The 17,643-nt window shown below is 42.7% G+C and overlaps 1 protein-coding gene across 1 annotated transcript in view; it reads left to right on the plus strand.

Moving 5' to 3' along the window:
• Positions 1–244: 244 nt before the first annotated feature.
• Positions 245–17,643, plus strand: part of LOC139650725 (GDNF family receptor alpha-2-like) — a 33,936-nt gene continuing 16,537 nt past the window's right edge. The window contains exons 1-3 of the mRNA XM_071527462.1: positions 245–305; positions 2,724–2,923; positions 5,516–5,703. Coding sequence (XP_071383563.1) covers positions 245–305; positions 2,724–2,923; positions 5,516–5,703 — 449 coding nt within the window. The remainder of the gene's footprint in view (positions 306–2,723; positions 2,924–5,515; positions 5,704–17,643) is intronic.

A 17,643-nucleotide genomic window follows, 5' to 3' on the forward strand; every position in this document is an offset into this window, starting at 1 on the left:
AGTATCCTATATGGGTGGGACTGGGAACCCAGTGATGGATTGGGCTGTGTTCACCACCACTTGCAAGCCCCTGCAATCAGAGGCTCCACAGTTCCCATATTGCAAAAAGAGAGTATGCTCTTTGTTGTGCAACTCTATTAGATGATAAGAGCTCCGGAGAACAGGTGCTTAGGTAGTGAATGCACTGCTATGCTGTTTTAACAAGAGAGGAGGTGTTACAGGTCCAAATCAGGTCCTTAGCAATATGGGTTCCAAGGAACTTGAAGCTGCTGACTTTGTCCACTTCAATCCCGTTGATGAACACAGTGAGTCAGTTTGTAGTTTCCTGATGTCAACGACCAGCTCCTTTGTGTTGTCGATGTGTGTGTTGTCTGCACACAGCACTTTAGACAGACATAACCCCACCCATAATATTAAAGGGGATTACTATTCAGTGATTGAATTCACTTGACAGCTCAAGCAGTGTTTGTTAGCATAAACAACTCTGTCCTAAGGCTACCAGCTATAGAGCAGCAAGACTCGAGTGTGTTCTGTCATGAAAGCGTATAGCAGAGATTGCTTTGACCTGCTCAATTAACAGTGAATTACCAATTTTGTCAGATAAATTGCAATTGCAATAGTACTAACACTCTGTAGCCTTTCAAATGGGATTGTTAACATTTAGTTTCAACTAGTGCAGTGCCCGTTCAAAACATGCCTGTTCGGAACAGGCCGATTGCTTGGCCTCTGGTATTGCTGCTTGCAGCTTTCTTGAGAACTGCTCATCCAAACAACTTCACACTCGACACTGCGCTTCCAGACGCTCGCTTTGAGCCCCGCTGCTGCACAGAGCGATGTACGCTTGTTTATTCAAGGTTTCTTAATATTGAATGTGTCACGTGTCCAATCTGACACCGCACGTCCTTGGGTCCCCAGCAACACACCCGCCAAGTGTGAAGCAGATCGGACGAACGGTTCTCGAGATATGCGAAGGACACACATACAGACAGAGATTCCTTGCTTTATAGTATGATATTCAGCTCAAAGTGCCCCAAAGTAATGTATTCAGGTGTTTCATTCAGTAGCTATGGGCCAACCCCTCAATAAGCTGAAAACATACACTCATACGGCTTAGAGCTGTGTATCTGTATTGCTTAACTGTGGATAGTAAACTGCCAGTGGATGTTTGTGTTTTAAGAAAACATGTTCCATTCGAGTAGACTTTGTCAGTAATAAAATAGTCTAAAGCACTACTTTCCTTCTCTTACACTCTTATACATGGCGACTGTGTGTGTGTGTGTGTGTGTGTGTGTGTCCGCATGCGTACAGCCTATTTATCTACTGTCACATGGGTTGTCAGTGTTGTTGTTCAATCAGACAAGCACCAGGGTTATCTGCAGGGGAAACAACATGGTGTGAAGCACCAACTAAACATACTGCTACTGCAGACAAACACACCTACACCCAGACATAGACACACACACACACATGCACGTACACACACACACACACTAATTGCGGCTATATCCATATCTAATTATACCTGACCTTAAGACAGAAAGTGTTGACAGCAAACAGCAGTGGCCTTCATCATAACACTCAGTCAGTCACTCTCTGTCTCGCTCACTACACTGTTCTCTCTCTTTCTCTCTCTCTCTCTCTCTCTCCCTCCCTACTTATCTGTCTGTATAATACACATACAAACATTACATTCATAAAAATACATATGTACATTAGGGATGGGACGATATGCCTATCTCACGATACGATTCCATATGCGATATGGGGTTCATGATTCAATACAACCACGATACGATGTAATAACATTTCACTGACAACGCAGAATTATGTTTATTTCTGAGTCACAAATCTTTCTAGCGATGGCACCGGCTTGCTAGAATGTAAACAACAATTTAGAAATGTCATTACAAAGTGCAGATAATATAATTTGGATGGAGAGCTTGTGAAATTGTGATGGGCAAGTCGTCTCATTTGTGATTACTACAAAAGAATAAAAAATAACATTGCGATTCACTCTTCTGCCCCACGATACGCATTGTCACATTTTTGTATTGCGATATATTGACTTTAAATATATCGTCCCATCCCTACTGTACATATACATATTTGATATTTTTCCTGTTTCCAGGTTCACCTATTATTTACAGACTACTGATAGATATAATGTTGAAGTATTTTGTTAAAATGACTAAATGGGTTAAAAATAACAAAAAATAATAACTTAAAAATAGTTTTTCATTAGTATTATTAGAAATTGTATACCTTCTTTTGAAACATACTATATCAGAGAGAGAGAGAGAGAGAGAGAGAGAGAGAGAGAGAGAGAGATGCATGCATACACACACACGCACACACACACCATAACACAAACAGACACAATGATAATTACACATCTACATAATGACCTTATTTTCAGTGAAAGTTAAAAACCAATTTTACTCCGGTGGTTATAGAGCAATTTGTATTTCCCCCCTATTAACACCACAAGTAGCATAGTGCACCAGATCTCCTCTTCCAATCTACTGCACTGCTCTGAAAATGTGATTTCAGCAGATGGAATATTTTCTTTCATTTTCTTTCTTTACCTCATCTTCACAACAGCTGCAGCAACATGGTCAAAACACCGCAGAAGTGTCAATAAATAACTGGGAACGTGGCAAAGTGTTGTGTCACTTTCCTGCTGTCAAACGTTTCTTTACTCTTCTTCTCTTTTTTTCCCTCAGATTCTTCTTTGTCTAAGGTGAGTCCCTGCTCTGAAGGGGGGAAGTCCTGTAACCCGTGTCTGGACGCGGCCAAGGCTTGCAATCTCAACGACACGTGTAAACGCCAGCGCTCCGCCTACATCGCTATCTGCACCAAGGCGACGCCCCCACAGCCCTCTCTGGTTAATCAGGAGCCCTGTAGCCGGAAGCGATGTCAAAAGGTAGGGGCATTATTACCTGGGTAGTGGGGACATGTAGACTTGATTTGATGCTAAACGCTGAGTTTAGACTCCAGGTCAGTCTAAACCAGTGGTTCTCAAGGTGGGGTCCGGGGACCACCGGGGGTCCTTGAGGGGGTTCCAGGGGGTCCCCAGCAAACTGATGAATTATTAAACTTCACCATTATTTCATTTACAAGAAGTGAACACAATTAGAGAATGTAGAAGAATGACTGTTTTGATCATAGTTTCTTCTACCTACAATCATAGTTTCTTCTACCTGCAGTACAGACAGTCATGGAGTTCTGGACAAAATCATATCTGACAATAAAAACATTTCCAGATATGAGTCAGACAGACAAAATCAATTCAAATGGAGGTCCCCCCTGACTAAATTAGGGTCCTTGATATGAAAAAGGTTGAGAATCACTGGTCTAAACCATACAGTGCAAAAAAAGACGTAGTGACCGTGACGTCACCCACAGGTTTCTAGAGCCAAAATGAGGCTTAGGGTCGTCTGCAGAGCTGCAGCGCCGCCTACTATTGGCCCGTAATTGGCGACCTGTCAATCACTTGGAAAACAACCCTGTTATATCCCCTAAATACCACAATTATTTTGAAAATCTCCATAAGGACACACATTAGAAGAAGTGAAATTGGCTACTGAGACCATAACCTCTTGTCAAAAAAATGTATTGACTTTATATTTTGAGTGAGAAGTTGTGATCCCATTGACTTCATGGAGTTGGGCGGTTTGGAGTCTTTTTGGAGGAATCGCCACCTGCCAAAATTCACCCGGTTTTGGCCGCTTGGTCTCAACTTGTACTCATAATAATAATGACGATGAAGTCAAGAAGTACCTCATATCGCCCTCTTCTTACTGAATTTCCCCTTTGTACTGCTGCTTCTTCTCTTGAAAGACAAAAACACCTTCCATCGCTCTCGCTACCTCTTATGTTATTTATTGTCCTAGCACTCACTCTTACATGACCATTCTATGGTCACAGGAATATTGGAAGGGCACTAAGGGCCTGACCTTCACACTCCCAATTTCTGGTGGCTTGTAATTGTGATGATCTAGTGTCCATCCATCCATCCATCCATCTTCAACCGCTTATCCGAAGTCGGGTCGCGGAGGTAGCAGTTCCAGCAGGGGGCCCCAAACTTCCCTTTCCCTGGCCACATTAACCAGCTCTGACTGGGATCCCAAGGCATTCCCAGGCCAGCGTGGAGATGTAATCCCTCCACCTGGTCCTCGGTCTGCCCCGTGGCCTCCTCCCAGCTGGACGTGTCTGGAAAACCTCCCTAGGGAGGCGACCAGGAGGCATCCTTACTAGATGCCTGAACCACCTCAACTGGCTCCTTTCTATGCAAAGGAGCAGCGGCTCTACTCTGAGTCCCTCACGGGTGACCGAGCTTCTCACCCTATCCGTAAGGGAGATGCCAGCCACCCTCCTGAGGAAACCCATTTCGGCCGCTTGTATCCGCGAGCTTGTCCTTTCAGTCATAACCCATAGTTCATGACCATAGGTGAGGGTTGGGATGAAGATTGCCCGGTAGATCGAGGGCTTTGCCTTCTGGCTCAGCTCTCTTTTTGTCACAACGGTGCGGTAAAGCGAACGCAGTACCGCTCCCGCTGCTCCGATTCTCCGGCCTATCTCCCGCTCCATGGTCCCCTCACTCAAGAACAAGACCCCGAGATACTTGAACTCCCTTATTTGGGATAAGGACTCATTCCCAACTCGAAGTGGGCAATCCACCGGCTTCCTGCTGAGAACCATGGCCTCAGATTTAGAGGTGCTGATCCTCATCCCAGCCGCTTCACACTCGGCTATAAACCGATCCAGTGAGTGTCGAAGGTCACAGACCGATGATGCTATCAGGACCACGTCATCTGCAAAAAGCAGTGATGCAATCCTAAGCCCACCAAACTGAAACCCCTCCCCTCCACGACTACGCCTTGAAATCCTGTCCATGAATATCACAAACAGGATAGGTGACAAAGCGCAGCCCTGGCGGAGGCCAACCCCCACTGGAAACAAGTCCGACTTACTACCGAGAAGCCGGACACAGCTCTCGCTTTGGGCGTACAGAGATTGGATGGCCCTCAATAGTGACCCCCGCACCTCATACTCCCGCAGCACCTCCCACAATATCTTTCGGGGGACTCGGTCATAGGCCTTCTCCAAATCCACAAAGCACATGTAGACCGGATGGTCATACTCCCAAGCCCCCTCCAGGATTCTTGCGAGAGTAAAGAGCTGGTCCGTTGTTCCACGACCAGGATGGAATCCACATTGTTCCTCTTCAATCTGAGGTTCGACTATTGGCCGAACCCTCCTTTCCAGCACCTTGGAGTAGACTTGCCCAGGGAGGCTGAGTAAAGTGATACCCCTGTAGTTAGCACACATCCTCTGGTCCCCCTTTTTAAACAGGGGAACCACCACCCCTAGTGATCTAGTAATTGACGGTTATTCCACTGTTGCAGTCATTGTAAGTCGCTCTGGAGAAGTGTCAGCTAAATGACTAAAATATAAATGTAAATGATGTTAAAGATAATGATAATTAACTATGGATGCTCTCTTTGTGTCCCAGGCCCTGCGTCAGTTTTTCGAGCGGGTGTCGTGGGAGCTGAGCTACCCTCTGCTGTTCTGCTCCTGCCGGGACCAGGCCTGCGCAGAGAGACGTCGGCAGACCATCGTCCCGGCCTGCTCCCACCAAGAGAGGCACAAGCCCACCTGCATCGAGCTGCGAAGCACCTGCAGATCGGACGCTCTCTGCAGGTGAGCGATGCTCTTCAACCACCTGATTATCAACAGAGAGGAGGAGGAACTAATCAGTGAAATCAGCTGCTAGAGGTAGAGGTTCAAGAAGAGGGTCAAGAAGAGGGTTTGTGGTTTGAATCACCAGGCCGGCTGGAAAAATGTGGGTAGGGAAAAAGTGAAGGAGTAACGCTCTCCCCTCCCTCGAAAACACCGGAATACTGGAAAACACTGGAGGAAGGCAGGGGAGAGGAAAATAGAGGAAGAGGTGTAAAGGGGGCAGAGAAGAAGAGCAGGGAGGAAAGAGAAGGGAGAGGGAGTGCAAGAAAGAGGGAGCGGAGAAGAGCCTCGGGAGGGAAGAATAAACAGGAAAGAGAGGGTAGCGGGGGGAGAGGGGGATAAAAGAAAAGGGAAAGACATTTAAATAGAGTTGACAAGTCTAATCAGGCTGAACTGATGGCCCTCTAAAATTAATCAATCCTGAGTCTGTCTCTAAAGAACGGGCTCTTGATCTGACATCTCCATTACTTACACTAGCCATCTGCTTGGAATGCACTAGCCTCTCATTCACTCCGCTCTCCTCAGAAGGCCACACTGTATCATTTCCATTCAGGCAGTCGGTAGTCGGCGTGATGCTTGTTTTCCGCTGCACACTTGCGGTATTTCCAGCTGTGTAGTGTGTAGCCTAATGGCCGAGGCCAAGGTTGCTGAACTTCTCCTATTCTGTCTTGTGTGTGTGAATATCCTCGGCAATTAGAGAGCTAAATGGTGAATCATGTTTTTTTTATGATAACATAATAATTCTTGAGAGGGTGTCTCGCACCTTGCCAGAGAGAGAGAGTGTGTGTGTGTGTGTGTGTGTGTCTGTGTGTGTGTGTGTGTCTACATTAGCACAGCCAGAGGCTCGCTTTAATTGATTTATTTCAAAGCCCAGAGATATTCAGCAGCTTAAGCGAAAGCCCACACAAAGCTGAGACCTTCTTTAAAACTCCATTGGATGGACAGTGAATTCATGGTGTGTGTGTCTTCCTATCATTATCTCTAGGGAAATTTATTTGTGTCTTTGTGTGTGTGCGTGTGTGTGTGTTTCTGTATGAATGCGTAAGGCTCGTGTTCAGGGGAGTGGGTGAACCCCTGCTCTCAGGCGGGATTCTCACCCCTCGACACCCCAACTTGCTGCAGGTCAGCATTGTGTATCCAGCCTTAATGGTCCAGGTTAGTCCCTTCTTTCAACCTCCGAGAACAAAGACGTGGAAAAAAAGGTGCGACGCTCCACTCTCGCAGCAGGCTCCCACTGCTTGGACATGCATACCTCGGAGATTCTTGTAAGCACAGACATATGTATACAGCAAAACCCCTCTGTCTTTGTCAGTGGGCTTTGGCACCAGACAGTATACTGTATAAAGACTTACAGAAGAGTCCCTGAAGCAAAGCCTTGACCAGGCTGAGCTTCTGTAAGGTGATTCCCTCTGATCATATTGCCTTGTCTGGGGCTTAGCTGTTTGTTGGTTTAGGAGCAATAGCTTCGGCTGTAGCATGTCACTGTGAGGCTGTAGTTATATATATATATATAGGTACATATAGTGTGTGTATGTGGCTGCACATGTGAAAGTTGTGTGTGTGTATATATATATAGTCCATACTGTATGTGTTCATGTAATTGTGAGCTGTGGATGTGTATGATGTACAGTATAGTGAATGCTGATTATCTGCTATCTCTGCTTGGGATCCAGTTAGCAATGTTGAGCCAAACCATGCTACCCAATTGCTTGGAACATATTTGTGTGTGTGTGTGTGTATGTGTGTGTGTGTGTGTTGGGAGAAGCTGGCCTAAGGGGCTCCTTCCCTGTCTCAGCACAAATGAGGCAGAATGCTGGATAAGACAGTCCTGAAAGAGCTGCCTTTAGATAATCAGCCTTGTCCCTTCAGAGGACTCACTCTACCCTGTTGTGAGAATTGGGCATTGGGCCAGGACACACACACGCACGCACACACACACACACACACACACAGCTGCATCGCAGGGCTCTGGTTTCCGATTTTCGTTGGTGGTGCGGGGGCGGTGTACAGTATGCGATGCTGCTCGTTCCATTCATGTTGCGTTGCGTTTCTTGTATTGAGTGGGCGTCTCTTTCAGCGAACATCTATGACTTACAGAACAGAACAGCACGGCTAAATCAATGGCTGACATCTGTGGCTGGATTTAAGAGAACATACAGAAAAGCAGCAACGCAGAGCCTACCACAGCGAACCAGCAAAACACTAACAAGCTCTACCGTGATTTTCTAAAACCTGCACTATTTACACTAGACCTTCCTTCCCTCACTTAGACAACCACACACTGCATGGCAATGGGAGATAGTAAAACCAGGTGACCCCTTTACCTGAATATCATGCGTCGCCTATAAAAGCAATCCGAAGCAGAGCCGTGTCTTTTCCGTTATAGTCTCCATTAAGCTTAGGTGGAGACTAGAGAGTTGCATAATGGCAGGATTCCCGCAGGTCCTTTGGGTCCTTTGGGTCCTTTGGGTCCTGACAGCCTCAGAGGGTGTCTCGTCCCATGCTGTGGTTGGAAGCAGGCAGGCAGATGTGAGTGCTCGGGGACTGTTCTGATTGACAGCAAGCCTAATTAAATATGGTCTGTGCCACAAGTAATGCATGAGTAACCTGCAGAGAGCTCCGAAAGTTTTTGCACCATGGCTCTTTTTTCATATAATTTTCTTTGAGTTTCAAATTTGGGTTCAATCACACTTATAGTTCATTTCCTTTAGTCTGAACCACAGTGGAAATTTTGGTTCATTTAGGTTCACGCTGCTCAATTAGAAGCAAACTAGAAAAACATAAAGTCATTTGGACTCACAAGGAGCTCGTTTATTGGGACAGAGTTTTGGTAACATGTCATCCCGCCAAGTTCGAGGCGGGGTGGGCTGTCAAAACAAATCTGATTCCAGTCGCTGCAACTTTAGTATGATGAACTTGTCTGCTCTATGTGCTGTAATGTACTTCTGTTACTTCTCTGGTGTTCATACCAGTTAAGAACACATGCAGAAACAGCTGAGTATGAGCATCAGTCCAGACTGCAGTTTGTTTCTGGCTGTCAGATGTCAACCTCTGTCTCCTTACAGTACAATATACAGTGCCTTTTGTATACAGTATGTTGTGCCTGTTTTAACAAGCCAAAAGAAAGATGAAGATTCTATTAACAAAGAAATCATTTTGGTCTGGAAACATATGCATTGACAAATCTGAAACTCTTAAACACGAAATACTCAGTGACAGAACCTCATTGCCTTTCAGTGTATTCTCATAGCATCTACATTGTGAAATACATTCTGCTCTATTTTTTTCTAGTGTAGTATGGAACATATGGACAAATTAACAAGTCAAGAAGCTTCTCATCAGATCTCAAGATCACAGGATATCAATAGACAACCCATTATTTCTAATTAGGGAAGGCTAATATGTGCTACCTAAAAGCTTTCTCATTCAGCTGATCTGAAATGATAGAAAGAGAGAGTGTTGAGAATAGAGAAGGGTTACCATGTGTCTACGGTGGCTGCATTTCACTCCTTCCTGTATTATTCCAACATTACAGTGCAGAGGTGTGGATTTGCATCATTATGTCATGGACTTGAGATCTGACTTGTACATCAATTATTTCAGCCATGCTTGAGACTGTGAGAGGTATGATGACTTGAAATGACTTTTCAAGTTTGCTAATATGTGTAAGTCGCTGACTGCATTACTTAAAGTTGATTGTTGCCTGCTTTGTTGTACTCACAAGAGTCACAGGAGTTCACACAGCCAGAAGCTACTGAGGGGCGGTAAAAGCGTGGTTGATTGCTTTGATTGAATGTATTTCTACTGCCCCGTCCCCTTAATTAGCGCTAAGAGAACGATGCAAACAGCAATGCAGCTTGGCCAATCAGGTGCCACTGCTGTAGACTGATTTGGCCGCTGCTTCTTGCCTCCGCAGCTCAGCCAAGCTGCACTTCTTCCAGGAGACAGTAATTTGGGAGCAACACACCATGTGAAAGAATATGTGGTTGCTATTACACAATGATTACAATCTACATTTTGGTTGTCATCTATTTGTGGTTTGAGAGCAGCAAATTTAAAAGTATTGTATTGCTGTCCATGAAGCAGACTATGGCAATCAGCTACCTGCACAATGCAAAATTACCCTGGATGCCCCCCAAAAAAGTGTCATGTCAACAGTAGTTATGTCCTCATAGAGCTAAAATAGTATGTATGAACTAAGAAGAAAGCCTGATACTGGCTGTATTAGTCTATGATGATGGGTGCTTGCTTGTTATGGAAAGGTTCATGTGGGAGTGTAATAGTCTACATCACACTGCTGGGCTGGCTGTGGTTTGTTTTGAATCCAAAGTGTGTATAGTAGTCAGTATAGTTATAATAGTATGGTCAGTCCAGATTAGGAGAGAAACATACTGCAAACATACTGTCACTCTTGATGTTACAGCACAAAATCAAAATAGAGTCAGAATCAATTTGTGTGGAGCCATATTGACTGCTTAGAGTGTCAAAGTATGTACCGACTTACAAGGGACAGTGCAGGCTGTATAGCTATACATGTCACTCTTCATATGAAGGGTTTCATTCCAAAATGCTATATATCCATTTTCAAAAAATTTGGCAACCTGAAATTAATCAGGCAATATAAATGAAACATAACCGATTCTGTCCTCAAAAAATGGACTACAGCATTTTATAAGCATAAGTCTTATGATGACTCCTAACTTCAATACTAACACTTATGTGCTTAACTTTCATGCAAGCAGACAATATGGAGAGTGGGTTTCATTTAAAAAAAAAAAAAAGGTGGATATCATCGCCAGCAATAAAACATAAGGCGGTGCCTTGGCAGGGTCTTGTTTCTGTATTGTTCCACAAAAAGTTAGTTTCTTCATTAGGAGAACAAAATGCTGATGACACTATAAAATGCAAATCTGTGGATAGTGGGATTCTGTCATTTAATTGGAACTGTTAAATGTGTGGACAATGATGCACTTTGTGCTACATTACTCAGCCTTATAATCATATTGTGTTGTCTATTTGTTTAGTCAACAACAGAGGTTAGTTACAAACATTTAATTGAGATTAGCAATATTTTTAGATGGCTTTGCAATAGTACACTGGTTCCCTATTGTAGAACTATAGTTGTAAATATAATGTTAGGCCTAACCACCATGATCCAATTTGAGTTATGACCTCGCAGCGTCAGGATTCAGACCTCAGAGATTTCCTCAAAAGTTCCCAGGTTTCCTCAAAATATTGGTATGTCCCAAGATGTTCTTGATTCAGACTTTTGGATTCAAGGTAACCTGCTCTCAAGAGAAGATTTGATGGGAAAAATCTAGGGAAACTAGTGGTATATTGATGAAAAGCACAATACTTTAATATGTAATAACAGCTCCTAACTGAAAATTGGTTGTGGATATGAATAAGCCAATTTGGTGGCCACATAATAATGAAAATCTCAACAAATTCTTACAATCAATTTTCGTATTATTTCTAAATGGCACACACCCTAGTCTATGAATATCTTAATCTATCTAATGCCATGAAATATTATGTTGATCCACCACCCTTCACTTGATCTGCATATCTGCATCGCATGTGGATGTCTGCATGAAATCACCCAGATCTTGATCATTTACCTTAAGCCTGTATAGCCTAAATTATGGTGATGATTTTGCCTTGATAAGCTAGAGGCAATGGAGAAACAAACTAACAAACTAACTAACTAACCTTATTTCCAGTACATCATTTCAGTGATCCTCTCATATCATATATATTTTATATATCTTATATGAAGCCTACATTGCTGTCCACTAAACTTTTAGTGGAGTGCATGCAATGAGTATTTGCACTCATTGCATGCACTCCACTTTGTGAGCAATAGGCATTTCCATAATAAAGGTATTCTTTGTGTGCGATGGACTCTAGAGAAACTAATGCAGATTTACATTAAAAAAATGTTTACGTTATATATGTACTTCACTCACTGCATGACAGCATAATATAACTTCAAATAACTGGTGGATGAGATTGCTTTATGAATAATCAAAACAAATAGTATTACATTTATTTTTAGTGGGGCTGATGAGTCCCACTATTGTTAAAAATGTGTTCTTATTTGTATATAGATGCTAGTCATATAGAGTCATATAGTAGAGATTAAATTCTATTCAAGCTTATTATTACATTTAAAGACTAAATAAAGAAATTCAATGTTAAATAGTTAAAATGTAATACAAGGGACGGTTTCCCATGTGTTCAAGACCAAAATAACCCTTCAAACTGGACTAACTCAAATCAAGTCTGACCGGCATGCATCTTAGCTTCATCCCTCTCTGGATTCAACTGATTGGACTCCACAATGCAGAGCTACTGCAGGACTACATGAGGGATTAAATTAAGCCTCAAAAGGGTGATGGTTTAATGTCAGTTGAAAGTCGTCAGTGGCAGTGCAGAAGCATAAGGGATGCCAGTGATAACCAGACAGCAGCAACACGGGGCCAACAAGTGTGAATGCACTTTTGTTCAGAAAGCGAATTCATGCGAGAGAAAAACAAAGAAACAAAGAAACAAAAGCACCTTCAACCGAAAGAGTTTAAATCACGCGGTTTTGAGAGGTTTGAATCTATTCAGAGAGGGAAAACCTGCAGGTTGTTTGAAGTACAGTAGTTACAATACAACACTGTAGTAGTTGTCAAAGCTTGTCAAACCAGAAGAATTTTGCGTTTGTTGTGACTAATTGGATTTATTTTCCCGTCCTTGATTTTTTTTTTTTTTTTTTTTGCAACTTTTGGCCCATGCTATTTTGCTATTATTCTACAATGATTCTGCCCTTATGCTTGTAGACTCGTCTATCTGTTAAGAAACACCACATATTATACAAGATGAAGGTTGTAGTTTCCCATTAAGAGCCTTAGATGAAAAATAACAAGAATCACTGGGACTGTCAGATGTCATTCAGTTGGTTAAACACAGTAAATCATTTTTCTGTTTGCCTAATTGGATCCCCTGTAGGATTTATTGGGAGGTGTGAGCAGGTGTGGGATGAAGAAACCCAGCCTGCAGACCTTCAGCATACAAAGGAAGATGCGGGTGGCTGAATATTGCGTTTACTATCAAACAGGATGTGTGGTTTTATGAGTATCAGGCAATCTTTCTGTATACTGTATGACCCGACAAGCAGAGATTAAAGGAAGAGCAAAGGGAAACAAGCCCTTAAACTAATGACAGCGGTATGTATGCAAACGCACACGCTTGTGCACTGATGCATCGGCTTAACTGCTTTTCTAAATCCACCAGCAGCAGTTGAGTGGCGGTTTAAGGCGAGGAAGCCAATCTAGCCACTGCAGCACTCCATTACTTGGTCAGTGAGGTGAGGCCGTGGCATGATGGAAATAGCCGCCTCTTTTCTCTAGGTCACAGAGGACAACAGCAATGCAACAGGCCTCCTCGCTCGGTCTCATTGTGAGCATGTGTGTGTGTGTGTGTGTGTGTGTGTGTGTGTGTGTGTTGGTTTATAGTTCCTGATTCGTCTAATTTCCTCCATGCTCCTCTGAATGTGTCCGGTTGCTTTACGGAAAGCGAGCGATGATGAGGAGAGAGATGAGTCTTTCTGGAGACGTAGAAGAGCACAGGCTAAAGAGAGAGAGAGAGAGAGAGAGAGAGAGAGAGAGAGAGAGAGAGAGAGAGAGAGAGAGAGAGAGAGAGAGAGAGCAGAGAGCAGTGTAACTGGAGGTGTTACCAAGGGCAATCGCGTCTGATGCTGATTGGGACGGGCAACCAGGAACTCATAAGATATGCAAATATGTAAATATGCAAATGAGCAGTCCCACTCAGGGACTGTTAATTAAAGAGAACATCAAGACAAAACAAAACACCTAATCACCAAGCACAGACATAAAGACACACACACACACACACACAGATAGGAGTGAGGTGAGAAAACTAACTACATGTGCACTGCAGTTAAAGTTAGTATGTGTAAGTAAAGTCAAGTCAAATTTTATTTATACAGCACATTTCATACACAGGGCAACACAATGTGCTTAATTTACATAAAAAGACAATACAATCGCAACACAATCACAGAAGTGCAAGTGCCGAAGATAAATATGCATCAACAGGTGTGTAGTGCAGTTATACAAGAATCAGTGCAGAATATGCAAATGTCAAAAAAAATATACAAAACACACACACACACACACACAAACCCACACATACACACCCCTACTTTAGTTAGTATGAGGGACGGTTAAAAGACCACTGCCTGTGGACCTGAGGGTTCTTGCTGCTTTCTATCTAATTAGCATGTCTTTTATATACTGAGGTGCAAGGCCATTTAGAGCTTTGTATACAAGTGGAATTTTAAAATCTATTCTAGTTTTGACGGGGAGCCAGTGCAGAGATCTAAGAACAGGAGGCCGGTGATTAAACCATTACAGTAGTTTAGTCTACTTGTTATAAATGCATGAATTAATTCCAAACCTAAATTTTATTCTATTTGCACAAGATAATTTGATTTAAACCCTGGAGGTATGCTATCCTTATGCAAACACTGAAACTGTTCAGGTTTTAGTGCCCTGCTCAAAGGCATTTCCTCCATCTGCCCTCCCTCGCTTCTTTACCCCCCTAAATATTTTTCTCTAACTTTCTCTACCTTCTCTGCTCCCCATCATACAAGGAGTGTAGATGTTTTAATGGGCTCAGTTATTTATAACTTCATTAAGTTGTCAAGGGTACCTGTGTCAGTGTGGACATTTCCATATTATTTCATGTCTATTATGTGTGTGTGTGTGTGTGTGTGTAGGTGTGTGCGTGTGTGTGTGTGTGAAATGAGTGTGTTTTGTTTCCCCCTGCTAATGCAGACATGATAATTGAATAACACCCGAGGGATCTCTCTGTTACACCATGACTGACAAGTCAGGGTCAGAGAGAGAGAGAGAGAGAGAGAGAGAGAGGGACACAGATTGAGAATATCCCTCTATCAATTATCCAGATATGCAACTCTGACCAAACCCTCATACATACATATATGTGAGCACATATATATTATATATCATATATGAACTGAATGTGTATTTTTAAGTGGATGCACATATTGAGATCATTAAATGGGAGTCCGTTCCGCCACTGTGTACCTGTCTATATAACTCAATCTGAATCTGTAGCACCTGCCAGTCACTAATAAGAGCCATTTGGACTCACTCATCCTTACTGCAATTTGATTTTAATATTCTTCACCTTCTCTTGCGCACACAAACACTGCATAAACATAACCACACGTTTAGCACATCACATGCACAGCCGCACAGACAAAGGACCATTTTGCAGACATGGAAAACTACACTGACTATTTGAGCAATTGTCTCATTGATCACCAAAATGCAGCAGAGTCATCTCTTTTATCTCTGGTAGATAAAAGTAATGCAGAGGTTTTTTTTTTCTGCCAATCCTCTCATCGCATAAAGGGTAAGTTGACTTACAGGCCGATTTCACAAAAGGTCAGTAGTCCTTTAATCCATGCCTATGAAACTGACACATTTTCAAAATAATACCTGATTTCAAAATATTAGCTGTAGTGCCAGCGCTAAAAAAAAATGAGGCAGCGCCTGATCTTTTAACAATGCACTTCAACTGTGCGAGAGCTGAAATGGCTGGGGTGGTGCTGCACGGACAAGCCAAGGTCAGAGAGAGAGAGAGAGATGATGATGGCAGAACGAAAGAAAGAAAGAAAGCAGGAAAGAGCCCGGGGAGAGTGGAGTGGTTAAATCCACCGCCTCTGCAACCACTTGATCAAACCCTGCCTGAGCGTTCGCCTTTCCCCACAGGGATCATTAAAGATTCATCTACCCTAATCATCAGTGGAGACAGAGGAAATACACTGCACCTGTTTGACCTAAAATGTTTTCTCTTAAGACGGCCCATACTCAGATATTAAGAGTGCTTTCAACAACCGAAAATAAATAAATGAATAGATATAAAAAAAAAAAAATCTTTCTATTTTACTTGATTTGATTCTTTTAATGAAATGCGTTTTGCTTGTTCTTTTATATGAATTTGATCTTCGTCTCGATCAAGTGGGTTTTATTCGGAATCTTATTTTACTTAATTATGGCATTCTATCCCTGTTTTTATGCTCATTCTATGTCTTTTTTCATGTGAAGATGCATTCTATGTATTCTTATTTTTTACTATTATTATCAAGTTTTATGTGAAGCACTTGGTGCATGTAATTTCTTTGTTGTAAAGCACTTTGAGCTGCATTTCTTGTATGAAAGGTGCTATACAAATAAAGTTGATTATTATTATTATAAATAAATACCAGCCCACCTAAATAAGATATTATTGAAGTAGTAGTTTCTGCAAACAAGCAAGACTCTCACACCCAAGTTTAGAGCACTAAAGTGCCATGTCCACCAAAGACCTGTGAAAAAAGCGCTACTGTTTATTTTTTCATTATTTCCTATGGAAAAATCACACTTTCAGCACTTATGACCCAAAACAAGTACCTGACCTCTTTAGCACACACCTGTTCTCAGGCTGAAGCAACTTCAACTTCTGTCTGAAGCGCGCCGCTCATCAATGTCGCTTCAGAGTTATGCCAACCAATCACGAAGCAGGGGCGGGACCTAGAGAGGCATCCTGCCGTTTATCATAGCAACAACACCCGGACACGTCCTCTCAGCTCACCTGGTGCTGCCAAAGCGCTCAGCACCGGCACATAAAGTACTTAAGAGGTCGCCGGTGGACACGGTCCCTAAAGGGGGGAAAAATCCAGGCCAGAGCGCAAGAGAAACGCAAGTAGGGCATACAATTGTAGAAAATGTATCCATCTGAGGGAGCCCAGTCGCCCATTTAAGGTCCCACATTACATGCTTCTGAAAACATTAGCCTTGAGTGTTTCTTTAACCCCTTGTACCCTGACTTTAGCTGACTTTCCCCTTAAAGGAATAGTTCACCCAAAAATGAAAATTCTGTCATCATCTCCTCCCCCTCATGCCAGTTGAAACACAGGTGAAGTTTGTCCATATAACACACAGGGAGGCTGCCAGCACAACTCCATAGCAGCCTTCTCCAAAACAACTGAAGTCAGTGGGGACCAGTTCTTCAGAGTTCCAAAAAGACCTACAGTATATTTACACCATCATTTAGTGCAAATCTTAACTACAGCTGATTGATTTGCAACAAATAATGGTGTATAGGTCTTTCTATTCACAGTGTGATTGTTTGGCTGTTTTTGTTTTGGAACTCTAAAGAACAGGTCCCCATTGACTTCAGTTGTTTTGGAGAAGGCTGCTACCAAGTTGTGCCGGCAGCCTCCCTGTGTGTTATATGGACTAACAAATTTCACCTGTGTTTCATTTGGCATGAGGGTGAGTAGATGATGACAGAATTTTCATTTTTGGGGGAACTATTCCTTTAAGTAGCTTCAAAGTTAGACATTTGTTTTTTCCCTAACTGTACAACAATGTCACATCCATATTCTGTATCTGCTTGTTCCAATGCTTTCTTGAAGCTCTAGCTGCTTATATTGAATGAAATATTCAAATACAAGACGCCATGTTTTTATGGCTGCACCATTACATCAAATGGAAAAAATCTAGATGATTGTGCATCATTATATACACATTTCCCTGTATGTAGCATGACATGTTTGGTGTCTTTGGAAAACTTGTTATCTTGACTAGAATTTAATATAAAGTTCTGTGGGTTTGAACAAAGCTTGGCCGTGCGACCTGCGTTTGTAACGATGGAGCCAGTGAGGAACAGGTTAAAATAAACAGCAAAACACCAACACAAATACACAGTGGTCAGCTCTTCAACTGGCTTCTGAGTCACTCTTACACTGCAGTCTGCCCTGTCAAGCCAAGGTTGAAGGTGTCACTGTGTGTGTGTGTGTGTGTGTGTGTGTGTGTGTGT

Source organism: Centroberyx affinis, unplaced genomic scaffold (genome assembly GCF_046629955.1).
Source record: "Centroberyx affinis isolate AG114_WGS23_722 - 3 ecotype Tasmania unplaced genomic scaffold, CSIRO-AGI_Caff_v1 ptg001540l_1, whole genome shotgun sequence".
Taxonomy (NCBI): Eukaryota; Metazoa; Chordata; class Actinopteri; order Beryciformes; family Berycidae; genus Centroberyx; species Centroberyx affinis.